Source organism: Hordeum vulgare, chromosome 2H (genome assembly GCF_904849725.1).
Source record: "Hordeum vulgare subsp. vulgare chromosome 2H, MorexV3_pseudomolecules_assembly, whole genome shotgun sequence".
In the NCBI taxonomy this organism is placed as follows: domain Eukaryota; kingdom Viridiplantae; phylum Streptophyta; class Magnoliopsida; order Poales; family Poaceae; genus Hordeum; species Hordeum vulgare.
Window position 1 is genome coordinate 19,045,441 of NC_058519.1, and position 13,791 is coordinate 19,059,231.

The 13,791-nt window shown below is 49.3% G+C and overlaps 1 protein-coding gene across 1 annotated transcript; it reads left to right on the forward strand.

Moving 5' to 3' along the window:
* Nucleotides 1-12,261: 12,261 nt before the first annotated feature.
* On the forward strand, nt 12,262-13,448 carry LOC123429260 (expansin-A1-like). The gene is made up of 2 exons (XM_045113317.1): nt 12,262-12,486; nt 12,575-13,448. Exons 1-2 carry the CDS (start codon nt 12,330-12,332, stop codon nt 13,204-13,206), a joined length of 789 nt encoding a protein of 262 aa, XP_044969252.1. The 5' UTR covers nt 12,262-12,329; the 3' UTR covers nt 13,207-13,448.
* Nucleotides 13,449-13,791: the final 343 nt, after the last annotated feature.

Below are 13,791 nucleotides of genomic sequence, written 5' to 3' on the forward strand. Positions count from 1 at the left end.
ATCAGGTGAGTACAAAGATCCATCAGCATGGAGCCTCTTCATGCAATTTATACTAACATGACTCAAGCGGCAGTGCCACAAGTAAGTGGTACTATCATCATCAACTCGTATCTTTTGGCACCAATATCATGAACATGTGTAACACTACGATCGAGATTCAATAAACCATTGAAGGTGATTATTCAAGAAAATAGAGTAACTATTATTCTCTTTAAATGAATAATCGTATTGCAATAAACACGATCCAATCATGTTCATGCTTAACGCAAGCACCAAATAACAATTATTTAGGTTTAACACCAATCCCGATGGTAGAGGGAGCGTGCGACGTTTGATCATATCAATCTTGGAAACACTTCCAACACGTATCGTCACCTCGCCTTTAGCTAGTCTCCGTTTATGCCGTAGCTTTCATTTCGCGTCACTAATCACTTAGCAACCGAACCGGTATCCAATACCCTCGTGCTACTAGGAGTACTAGTAATGTACACATCAACATCATGTATATCAAATACACTTCTTTCAACTTTTGCCAGCCTTCTTATCTATCAAGTATCTAGAGTTGCTCCGCCTCAATGACTGTTCCCCTCATTAGAGAAGCACTTAGTCTCGGGTTTGGGTTTAGTCTTGGGTCTCTTCATTAGCGCAGCAACTGTTTTGCTGTTTCACGAAGTATCCCTTCTAGCCCTCGCCTTTCTTGAAACTTAGTGGTTTTACTAACCATCAACTATTGATGCTCCTTTTTGATTTCTACTTTCGCAGTGTCAAAACATCACGAATCGCTCAAGGATCATTGTATCTATCCTTGATATGTTATAGTTCATCACGAAGCTCTCATAGCTTGGTGGCAGTGACTTTGGAGAACCATCACTATCTCATCTGGAAGATTAACTCCCACCTGATTCAAGTGATTGTCGTACTCAGACAATCTGAGCACACGCTCAACGATTGAGCTTTTCTCCTTTACTTTGTGGACAAAGAATCTTGTTTGGAGGTCTCGTACCTCTTAACAAGGGCACAAGCATGAAATCACAATTTCATCTCTTCGGAACATCAATTATGTTCCGTGACGTTTTACAACGTTTTCGGCGCCTTGCTTCTAAGCCATTAAGTATCTTGCACTGAACTATCATGTAGTCATCAGAAACGTGTATGTCGGATGTTCATAGCATCCACAGACGACGCTCGAGGTGCAGCACACTGAGTGGTGCATTAAGGACATAATCCTTCTGTGCAGCAACGAGGACAATCCTCGGTTTTACAGACCCAGTCTGCAAAGTTTGCTACTATCAATTTTCAACTAAATTTTCTCTAGGAACATATAAAAAACAGTAGAGCCATAGCGCAAGCTACATCGTAATTCGCAAAGACCATTAGACTATGTTCATGACAATTAGTTCAATTAATCATATTACTTAAGAACTTCCACTCAAAAAGTACATCTCTCTAGTCATTTGAGTGGTACATGATCCAAATCCGCTATCTCAAGTCCGATCATCACGTGAGTCGAGAATAGTTTCAGTGGTAAGCATCTGTATGCTAATCATATCAACTATACGATTCATGCTCGACCTTTCGGTCTCATGTGTCCCGAGGCCATGTCTGCACATGCTAGGCTCGTCAAGCTTAACCCGAGTGTTCCGCGTGCGCAACTGTTTTGCACCCGTTGTATGTGAACGTTGAGTCTATCACACCCGATCATCACGTGGTGTCTCGAAACGAAGAACTGTCGCAACGGTGCACAGTCGGGGAGAACACAATTTCGTCTTGAAATTTTAGTGAGAGATCACCTCATAATGCTACCGTCGTTCTAAGCAAAATAAGGTGCATAAAAGGATTAACATCACATGCAATTCATAAGTGACATGATATGGCCATCATCACGTGCTTCTTGATCTCCATCACCAAAGCACCGGCACGATCTTCTTGTCACCGGCGCCACACCATGATCATCCATCAACGTGTTGCCATCGGGGTTGTCGTGCTACTTATGCTATTACTACTAAAGCTACATCCTAGCAAAATAGTAAACGCATCTGCAAGCACAAACGTTAGTATAAAGACAACCCTATGGCTCCTGCCGGTTGTCGTACCATCGACATGCAAGTCGATATTTCTATTACAACATGATCATCTCATACATCCAATATATCACATCACATCGTTGGCCATATCACATCACAATCATACCCTGCAAAAACAAGTTAGACGTCCTCTAATTTTGTTGTTGCATGTTTTACGTGGTGACCAAGGGTATCTAGTAGGATCGCATCTTACTTACGCAAACACCACAACGGAGATATATGAGTTGCTATTTAACCTCATCCAAGGACCTCCTCGGTCAAATCCGATTCAACTAAAGTTGGAGAAACCGTCACTTGCCAGTCATCTTTGAGCAAAGGGGGTTACTCGTAACGATGAAACCAGTCTCTCGTAAGCGTACGAGTAATGTCGGTCCAAGCCGCTTCAATCCAACAATACCGCGGAATCAAGAAAAGACTAAGGAGGGCAGCAAAACGCACATCACCGCCCACAAAACCTTTTGTGTTCTACTCGAGAAGACATCTACGCATGAACCTAGCTCATGATGCCACTGTTGGGGAACGTCGCATGGGAAACAAAAATTTTCCTACGCGCACGAAGACCTATCATGGTGATGTCCATCTACGAGAGGGGATGAGTGATCTACGTACCCTTGTAGATCGTACAGCAGAAGCGTTAGAGAACGCGGTTGATGTAGTGGAACGTCCTCACGTCCCTCGATCCGCCCCGCGAACAATCCCGCGATCAGTCCCACGATCTAGTACCGAACGGACGGCACCTCCGCGTTCAGCACACGTACAGCTCGACGATGATCTCGGCCTTCTTGATCCAGCAAGAGAGACGGAGAGGTAGAAGAGTTCTCCGGCAGCGTGATGGCGCTCCGGAGGTTGGTGATGATCTCGTCTCAGCAGGGCTCCGCCCGAGCTCCGCAGAAACGCGATCTAGAGGAAAAACTATGGAGGTATGTGGTCGGGCTGCCGTGGCAAAAGTTGTCTCAAATCAGCCCTAATACCTCAGTATATATAGGAGGGAGGGGGAGGGAAGAGGCAGCCTCAAACCCTCAAGGGTTGGCCGAAATTGGAGGTGGAGGAGTCCTACTCCAATCCTACTTGGAGTAGGATTCCACCTTCCCACTTGGAAACTCTTTTCACCTTGTGTTTTTTCCTTCTCAAACCTTATGGGCCTAAGTGGGAACTTATTCCAGCCCACTAGGGGCTGGTTTATCTCTTCCCACAGCCCATGAGACCCCTTGGGGCGTGACACCCCTCCCGATGGTCCCCGGCACCCCTCCCGGCACTCCCGGTACACTACCGATGAGCCCGAAACTTTTCCGGTAATGCACGAAAACCTTCCGGTAACCAAATGAGGTCATCCTATATATCAATCTTCGTTTCCGGACCATTCCGGAAACCCTCGTGACGTCCGTGATCTCATCCGGGACTCCGAACAACATTCGGTAACCAACCATATAACTCAAATACGCATAAAACAACGTCGAACCTTAAGTGTGCAGACCCTGCGGGTTCGAGAACTATGTAGACATGACCCGAGAGACTCCTCGGTCAATATCCAATAGCGGGACCTGGATGCCCATATTGGATCCTACATATTCTACGAAGATCTTATCGTTTGAACCTCAGTGCCAAGGATTCGTATAATCCCGTATGTCATTCCCTTTGTCCTTCGGTATGTTACTTGCCCGAGATTCGATCGTCAGTATCCGCATACCTATTTCAATCTCGTTTACCGGCAAGTCTCTTTACTCGTTCCGTAATACAAGATCCCGCAACTTACACTAAGTTACATTGCTTGCAAGGCTTGTGTGTGATGTTGTATTACCGAGTGGGCCCCGAGATACCTCTCCGTCACACGGAGTGACAAATCCCAGTCTTGATCCATACTAACTCAACGAACACCTTCGGAGATACCTGTAGAGCATCTTTATAGTCACCCAGTTACGTTGCGACGTTTGATACACACAAAGTATTCCTCCGGTGTTAGTAAGTTATATGATCTCATGGTCATAGGAATAAATACTTGACACGCAGAAAACAGTAGCAACAAAATGACACGATCAACATGCTACGTCTATTAGTTTGGGTCTAGTCCATCACATGATTCTCCTAATGATGTGATCCCGTTATCAAGTGACAACACTTGCCTATGGCCAGGAAACCTTGACCATCTTTGATCAACGAGCTAGTCAACTAGAGGCTTACTAGGGACAGTGTTTTGTCTATGTATCCACACAAGTATTGTGTTTCCAATCAATACAATTATAGCATGGATAATAAACGATTATCATGAACAAAGAAATATAATAATAACTAATTTATTATTGCCTCTAGGGCATATTTCCAACAAACTCTGCTCCCCAAAAGGATTCATGCCATCTGTACTCAGACCTAACCATAAGTTCCTTGCGTCAGCTGCAAATCTCGGGAACTCTCTCTCAATTTTTCTCCACTGCCGACCATCAGCGCTGTGCCTCAACTTATCGTCTTTCATACGATCTTCCATGTGCCATCGCAACAACTTCGCATGATCTTTATTTCTGAACAGACGTTTCAACCGTGCTATTATAGGAGCATACTGTTGGAAATATGCCCTAGAGGCAATAATAAAATGGTTATTATCATATTTCCTTGTTCATGATAATCGTCTATTGTTCATGCTATAATTGTATTAACAGGAAACAGTAATACATGTGTGGATAAATAGATCACAATGTGTCCCTAGCAAGCCTCTAGTTGGCTAGCTCGTTAGTCAATAGATGATCATGGTTTCCTGATCATGGACATTGGATGTCATTGATAACGGGATCACATCATTGGGAGAATGATGTGATGGACAAGACCCAATCCTAAGCCTAGCACTAGATCGTATTGTTCGTATGCTAAAGCTTTTCTAATGTCAAGTATCTTTTCCTTCGACCGTGAGATTGTGCAACTCCCGGATACCGTAGGAGTGCTTTGGGTGTATCAAATGTCACAACGTAACTGGGTGACTATAAAGGTGCACTACGGGTACCTCCGAAAGTGTCTGTTGGGTTGGTACGAATCGAGATCGGGATTTGTCACTCCGTGTGACGGGGAGGTATCTCTGGGCCCACTCGGTAGAACATCATCATGAGCCCAATGTGACTAAGGAGTTAGTCACACGATGACGTGCTACGGAACGAGTAAAGAGACTTACCGGCAACGAGATTGAACAAGGTATGGGTATACCGACGATCGAATCTCGGGCAAGTTCTATACCGACAGACAAAGGGAATCGTGTACGGGATTGATTGAATCCTTGACATCGTGGTTCATCCGATGAGATCATCGTGGAGCAAGTGGGAGCCACAATGGGTATCCAGACCCCACTGATGGTTATTGGCCAGAGAGGTGTCTCGGTCATGTCTGTCTGTCTCCCGAACCCGTAGGGTCTACACACTTAAGGTTCGATGATGCTAGGGTTATAGGGAATTGTTATACGAGGTTACCGAAAGTTGTTCGGAGTCCCGGATGAGATCCCGGAAGTCACGAGGAGCTCCGGAATGGTCCGGAGGTAAAGATTAATATATAGGACGGATGGTTTCGGATAACGGAAGTGTTTCGGGCATCACCGGTAACGTACCGGGACCACCGGAGGTGGCCCCGGGGGACCACCGAAGGGGGCAACGACCCCGGGAGGTAAGGTGGGCCAAGTGGGGGTGGGAAGCAGCCCCTAGGTGGGCTGCTGCGCCTCCCCACTCGGCCCATTGCGCAAGGGAGAGAAAAGGGGGGCAAACCCTAAGCCAGGTGGGCCTAAGGCCCACCAGTTGGTGCGCCACCCCCTCCTCCCCCTTCTGGCCGCCGCACCACCCATCTGGGAGGGCTGCCGCACCCCCTAGGGTGGGAACCCTAGGGGTGGCACCCCCTCTCCCCTTCCCCTATATATAGTGGGCACTTTTGGCCATTGGAGATCCGACTTTTCCCTCTCCCTCGGCGCAGCCCTGCTCTTCTTCCTCCTCCTCTCTGCCGGTGCTTGGCGAAGCCCTGCCGGGAGACCTCGCCTCTCCATCGACACCACGCCGTCGTGTTGCTGGAGTTCTTCCCCAACCTCTCCCTCCTCCTTGCTGGATCAAGGTGCGGGAGACGTCACCGGGATGCACGTGTGTTGAACGCGGAGGTGCCGTTGTTCGACACTAGATCGGAATCGTTACGAGTACGACTCCATCAACCGCGTTCTTGCAACGCTTCCGCTTAGCGATCTTCAAAGGTATGAAGATGATCTTAACCCTCTCTCGTTGCTGGTTTCTCCATAGGAAGATCTGAATATGCGTAGGAAAATTTTGAATTTATGCTACGTTCCCCAACACATACCACATCACCTTGGCAGGAACCCTCTTCCTGGGTGGCTCGCCCTCAATATCACCAGGGTCATCTTTTCTGATCTTATACCGCAATGCAGTGCATACCGGGCATTTATCCATATTCTCGTACTTCTCACCGCGGTAGAGGATGCAGTCATTAGGGCATGCATGTATCTTCTGCATGTCTAATCCTAGAGGGCAGACAAGCTTCTTTGCTTCGTACGTGCTGGCGGGCAATTCGTTCTTTCTTGGAAGCATCTTCTTCATCAGTACCAGCAAATTTTTGAATGACGAGTCAGTCACACCGGTCTCTGCCTTCCACTTCAGCAATTCCAGTGTGCTACCCAGCTTCTTCTGGCCATCTTCACAAGTTGGGTACAACAATTTGTTGTGGTCCTGTAACATCTGCTCGAACTGCAACCTCTCCTTTTCTGTGTCGCAACCTCGCCGTGCATCAGAAATGACCCGACCAAGATCATCAGCAGGCTCATCTGGTTCCCGTTCTTCATCGTGATCTTCTTCTTCATTGTCTTCCATTGCGGTATCAGCATACTCAGGGAACATAGATCGGTAGTTGTCATCATCGTTCTCTTCTTCTTCATCGTCGTCTTCCATCATAACCCCTCTTTCTCCGTGCTTGGTCCAAACATTATAGCCCGACATAAAACCGGACCGAAGCAGGTGGCTCTGAATGACTCTTGAGGAAGTGTAATCCTTCTCATTCCGACATTCAACACATGGACAAAACATATAGCCACCACCATGCTTGTTCGCATCGGCTGCATCTTGAAAAGAATGCACACCTTCTCTGTAAGCGGCTGTGCGTCGATCACCGTACATCCATGGATGGCTCATCTCTGCGTTATACGACAGTATATCAAATACAATCACGATCCTAAAAATTAGTACCGCACGGTCTAAACGAGGAAATATAGTTGCTAACCTTTTAGAATAAGTAGAAATAAAGAGGAAGAGGTTTAAGCGTGGCTCGGGCATCTCATATCGTAGTTGTGTTCGATGAACTGAAGCGGCATCGCTCTAACACACATTACAACAAACACCTCTAGTGCATCAAAAAAAGTGGAGAGCAAGCACCCACCCACAATCCTCCATCCAAGAAAAATGCAACGAAGTGGGGAGAGGGGGGTTGTGCTATATATAGGCAGAGGACTTTAGTCCCGGTTTGAGACACAAACCGGGACTAAAGGTGACGCACATGCGGGCTGCCCACCGCGTAGCCCTTTAGTCCCGGTTTGGGACACGAACCGGGACTAAAGGCTCCTTACGGGCCGGGACTAAAGCCTCGAGGGAGGCATTGAGAATTGGGGCGACGTGGCCGGGCCTTTAGTCCCGGCCCAGAGGCAGGCCGGGACTAAATGGTCCAGGCCAAAGGCCCGTTTTCTACTAGTGACTACGTTTGCGCACACATGATGAACATACTGAGACATATTCTATGTGGTCTCGATGCTGACAACACTAAACCAATAAGTCTGTTTCTTAATTACTATCTTCTACTCCACACGTATGTCACATTCTGATCTAAAAGTCCTGCAATTGATCCTCGGATCGATAAACTTTGAACCGCTCGCCGCAGATGAATTATTGTCTGTTAGAAAATTTATCAGCACCATATTTGTGAATCACTATATCAAGCCCGCCAAAGACATCGAAGATTTCAGTATTTGTATCCCCCAATAATAAGCACGCATTCATATAGTGTTATCAGCTACACATATATGCATGGATGTATTGTTTTCCATGTGATCATCTCTTCGTATTTCATAAAATAAGATTATGTATTGAGTACACCCATACATCTGTGGAACTTATCTAGCCTTTGTTCAATTGCATATTGTCGCAAATTATGGTGAACTATTTGTTCAATTGCATATTGTGCCTAATCATGATGAATGTTCTTTGTGTGCGCACTATTTATTCGGTTGCATATTGTGGCGAATTTTCTATTCACGGAGTGATTCAAATGCGATATTTAAAAATAACCTGGTCATTTCAACGAACACGGTTCAAGCAACCAAGCGTGTGCGATCTAGTATAATGGAAAGCGCACGCAACTCATAGCGCGACCGTCTGTGATCTACAGGAAAAGCATACTAAAACATCGGTGATACATAAGAAATTGCACACAGTTTGCGTCACTTGTATGTGTGCGAGGAGCTCCTTAATCATTTGAGATAGCACCTTATCTCACATGTAAGCCAAAAATAAACCATGCCCGATGCAAAGACATCCCACGTGTAACTTTTTGGGAAACGTGTGCGATAATATCATGCATGGCACACGGTTGGGAGGGAAATCTCATGCGATAGTGAAGATATCACACATAGTTTCTACCATGACCCCTGTGCATTAGGTAATGTTTTGCAAACAGTAAAAGGTCAAACATTGTTTGTTTTTCATGAGAAATTAGACGCATTTGACTCGTGATAGACGTGTGTGATCGATCCTAAACCCCATACGTACGTCCAAAATATAGTGTGTGTGATATGTTTCTTCGCCGTACATGATTATGTTTCGTAGATCGCTTGTGTTCGTCGTTCACCATCGCCGATGATTTTTCCATACCGTGTGGGATGGACTCTCCTATCGCCCACACATGCAATGCAACGATCTAAACATTCGTCGCGAAAAAGGGTTAAAAATTGTTTCTATAGCACGTCGCTACATCGGTGATTGTGATTGTTATTACCTCTGTTATTCTCAGTTCTCTGTATTGTCATGATTGGCGTGATTGATGGTGAATAGATGACAAAGGATTTGTGGCACTCAAGTGCAGGAGCACCGAGTCCCTCGTGAATGCTTTTTCTTTTGTTTTTCAATTTAAAAAACATATCTTTAAAAAAGTCCAAATTAAGATTTTGTTTTCATATTCATGTTTCTCATGACGAGGGCTTTCAAATAAGATCCATTTCAAATACGTATTGACGAATTTTGAAGAAGAAAAATTGAAACACGATCCTTAAGACCCGATTCATTAAAAGGGTAGAATAGAGTTGTCCGATTAATTTATAGAAACCCTGACAAAAACTGTTACAACACACCATCAAAAGAGGGCACCCTGCAGACCTGACACCAACAAAACCACACACACCATCGAGAAGAGGACATTGTGGAGGATGCATGCATTGTCATCGGTATCACATCTCCCTGAGCACGTGACTCCGACTTCGCCGCAGACGACCCGTCAAGACCCCTTCGGACGAACCGTACACGACAACCTTGCCATCCAAAGCCAAACAATCAATCGAAGCCGTCGAGGACCGGCAACTCCAATTTTGTTGATGCGCTTCACGGGAAAAAGTTACACACCTCGCACCGACCTAACCCAGTGCAACCTCCGAATAGCACCATCCACTCAAACCACCTTCATGGAGTCATCGTTGTCGTACGGTCCCCGCCTGACGCATCTTCGACTTTTCTGTCAGAGTGAAAAATAAACATAGGCACACTTGTTGGCAAACCGGACAATCGACATCAGAAGGACAAGTCGCGACCCAGCTCCGCACGGCATCATTGTTGCCGCCACACAAGTTGCAACGCCAACCACTCGCATCACCGGTTAGGCACCTGCCAACCGTAACGCCGTGCACCCATGGCGGGCAGCAGCGAGGCGGATGCACTGAGTGGTGGTCTGTGTGTGGCAACAACGCAGTTGCTTTGCAGGGGTGTGCGGGCCACTGGTGGTGTGGGCTGACTTCAGTTGGCTGCGTGACGATGTTCGTCGGGTCGGCACTGAGTGCAAGCTTGGCTCGACTTTGGCTGGCCGGCGGTGGCGGCGTCTACGAGTGTCGTCTCCCTTCTTGACGGCACGTCGTGGAATTCTTCGACCCACTTCATCTGGGTCGGACAACGACGTCGTCTCAGCGCCGTTTCCCCTTTGGGTCGTTGCGTTGAAGACCGGTGATCGTACCCCGTGCTTGCCTACCGGGATGACCGACGGTGCAACATAACTTCAAAGGCCTCCACATGCAGCAGCCGCCCGCAGAGGCGAAGCTCCAAGAAGCAAGAAGAAGGTCGCCACACCACCCCTCTCGCCGGGGATGAGCAGCCGGGACAGAGCCCGGAACTCATCGACGAAGCTTCTTCTGTGACCACCACCCACAGAAGGCACCACCTAGGAGGCCACCAAGACATCGAGAGTCGCCGCGCCACCGGGAGCCACCATGATCGTGCAGATCTGGTCGGTCCACCATCACCGCGAGCAGGGTGTGGATGCCCGATGCGCCGCTCACCCACCATGGAAGCGCCACTGCACGTGCCGAGGACCTCCCGCGTCGCAATCGAATGGATCCATCGTCCCGGAGATGGGCGTGCCCAGATCCACCCGAGGTCGCAACCCTCACGCCACAAGCCCAGGTACAGAGGAAATGCCCCGCCGCCACCATCCCTTTGGTACGCACGGGCTTAGTCGACGAACACTCCAGCAGCGGTGATGCAGGGGGCAGGGGGTGAAGGCCTTGCGGCAGCGGCTCAGGGTTCCCCGTGTCGCCCAAACAAGGCAACATCAGGGTCGGGAGGTTAGCTCCTTTGCTATGCGTGGCCTCGTGCAGGATTCAACTATTTTTCGACTCGTGCGCAATTCAGCTACTTTCCGAATCGCGAGGCAATAGAGCGGCCTGGCAGGGGTGCGTGCCCGTGCGAGTTTCCGGTGAGTAGATTGGAAGTTTCTTCTAGAAAGAAAAATGGGAAACGTTACCTTTCAATCGACTGATCCTGCTCTCGCGTCCATCGCCTCCTTTGTTTGCCACGTGGCCAGGCGAACGAGCCGTGACCGTTTTCCTGAAACAACTCCATTGTTTCAGGACGTTGTTCCTGCAGCTTGAAAGTAGTTGCAGAAGAAGGGAACTCAGGCATGGCGACGACGGCTTCCACCGGAAGCAAGCCAAGAGCTCGCCGGCCGCCCCGCCACCAAGAGCTCGCCGGCCACCCCGCCGCCTAGAGCTCGCCGGACGCCTTCTCTCCAGTCCGGCAAGCAACGGGACCACGCCGCCTCCCGTGGTCGGATGCCGCCGCCGGGGGAGCTTTCCTGCTCGCTAGGTAGTGCTTCTGCAACTTGACCTTTGTTGCAAAAAATTCTCCCTCAAAACGAAGAAAAAATCCTGCAACAAGCAAATTGTTTCTGAAACTTGACCGTTGTTTCAGGAATTAACGGGTCCAAAGTTTATTTCTTGCAACAAAGCGAAAGTTTCTGCAACTCGAGCGTCGTTTCAGGAATTAAGTACAGGAGCGGATCGGACGCTACGCGCGAGATCTAACGCTCTCGAGGCGGTGGATGTTTAATAAATATCCACCGATAGATGCGTAGCAGCCCCAAGAAAAATCAGCTAAACCTCAACTTCATTCGTGGCCCCTTGTTTCTCACTATGAAAATCCAAGGAAACACTTTCCCCATGTGTACCCACGGCAAAAACAAGCGCCGAATTTCACTGTGCGGCACAGGGGAGAGGGGAAGACACGGAGCCGGGATCTACGAGGGGGAGTGGCAAGCGCCCCGCCGACAGATCGAAATTAAACGCCGCATGCATCTAGCTCATGGCTCCACCCGACACACGTCAGAGGCGCGCAACAGTTTATTGACCCGGGAACATGGGCAGAGCTCTCCCGATAGAATCTCCCACGAGCCTCCATGCGTCGGCCTGCACTAATAATGCCGCTCGCCAGCACCGCCACCGATCGATCGAGCGAGCGAGCTCGTGTCCCCGTCACCTCGGCTCCCCAAAGAGCACACACTCCACCCGCATCTGTGCATGCACGCCCACATGCATGCATGGCCCGTCGCAACGCGCCAGCAGAGCTTCGTCCGGGCGCGCTTCCATCCCCCAGCTGGCCCCAGTGCAGTGCAAGCCATGGCTATTTAAGCTGCCAGATCTGCCGGTCATGTCTGGGTCTGGCCATTACCAATACCACGAGCTTCATTGATCTCTCTAACATGGGGACGCCAGCTGCCGGATCGTTCGCCCGGTTCCTTGCGTTGTTCGCCGCCGCGACGTGCCTGCTCTGGAGCACGGCGTCCGGCTTCTCCGCGTCCGGCGTCAGCAGGGCCTTCGCCACCTTCTATGGCGGCAGCGACGCCTCAGGGACCATGGGTACGTACGTAAGCAGGGGTAGTTGACTCCATTCGATCCTGACGAACACACTCAAGCTGATGATGCGATGCTGAGCACTCGATCGCAGGTGGGGCGTGCGGGTACGGGAACCTGTACTCGACGGGGTACGGCACGAGCACGGCGGCGCTGAGCACGGCGCTGTTCAACGACGGCGCGTCATGCGGGCAGTGCTACCGGATCAGGTGCGACTACGCGGCGGACCCGCGGTTCTGCATCCGCGGCGCCTCCGTCACCATCACGGCCACCAACCTCTGCCCGCCCAACTACGCGCTCCCCAACGACGACGGCGGCTGGTGCAACCCGCCGCGGCAGCACTTCGACATGGCGGAGCCGGCATGGCTCAACATCGGCGTCTACCGCGGCGGCATCGTGCCGGTCCTCTACCAGCGCGTGCCCTGCGCCAAGAAGGGCGGCGTCAGGTTCACCGTCAACGGCCACGACTACTTCGAGCTCGTGCTCGTCAGCAACGTCGGCGGCGTGGGTTCCATCCGGTCGGTGTCCATCAAGGGGTCGCGCACCGGGTGGATGCCCATGTCCAGGAACTGGGGGGTCAACTGGCAGTCCAACGCGCTGCTCAGCGGGCAGAGCCTCTCGTTCCAGGTCACCAGCACCGACGGCCAGACGATCACCTTCCCCAACGTCGCTCCCGCCGGATGGGGCTTCGGCCAGACCTTCGCCACCAACAAGCAGTTCTCTTAATTCTCGTAATTAGAGAGGTTTACAAATTAATCTATACTCCAGTCCTTTCTTTTGGGGTGTCCGGTATTTCTTGATCAGTGATCGGTGCATAATGTTCGATCATCTGCCGGCAGCGTCGCCGTGAAATCTTCTCCGGACGAGGTGTTGTGTGGGTTTTGTGTTAATCATCCATGCATTTGGCTCTGCGTCCGAGTTGGAGTCAACCTTCACGATGGAATGCAAAAAGTTTCATCAAATTTAAACCTATGGTTCGAAAGATATGGATTTTCAAAGTTCAAGATGCTTTAAGATTAATCTGAAAGGAAAAAAAAAAAGGACATGTGACGTCCTCTGATTGGCCAGAATTGGATTTCTAATACCATGCCACGTGGCAGCACGACATTGGAGCATACTAGTTCGAGGTTTGGGGCCGCGTGGACTGCTAGATCTTACCCCCCCCCCCCCCTGTAACTTTTATAAGGCCTTTTAAGTCACTAGAGGAAGTAGATCTTATGAAAATCGAACTTTTGATCCACAAAATGGAAATTCCATAAACTTTTTTTAAAGGAGATATTCCACAAACAAATTTGCAAAGAAAGAGAACGG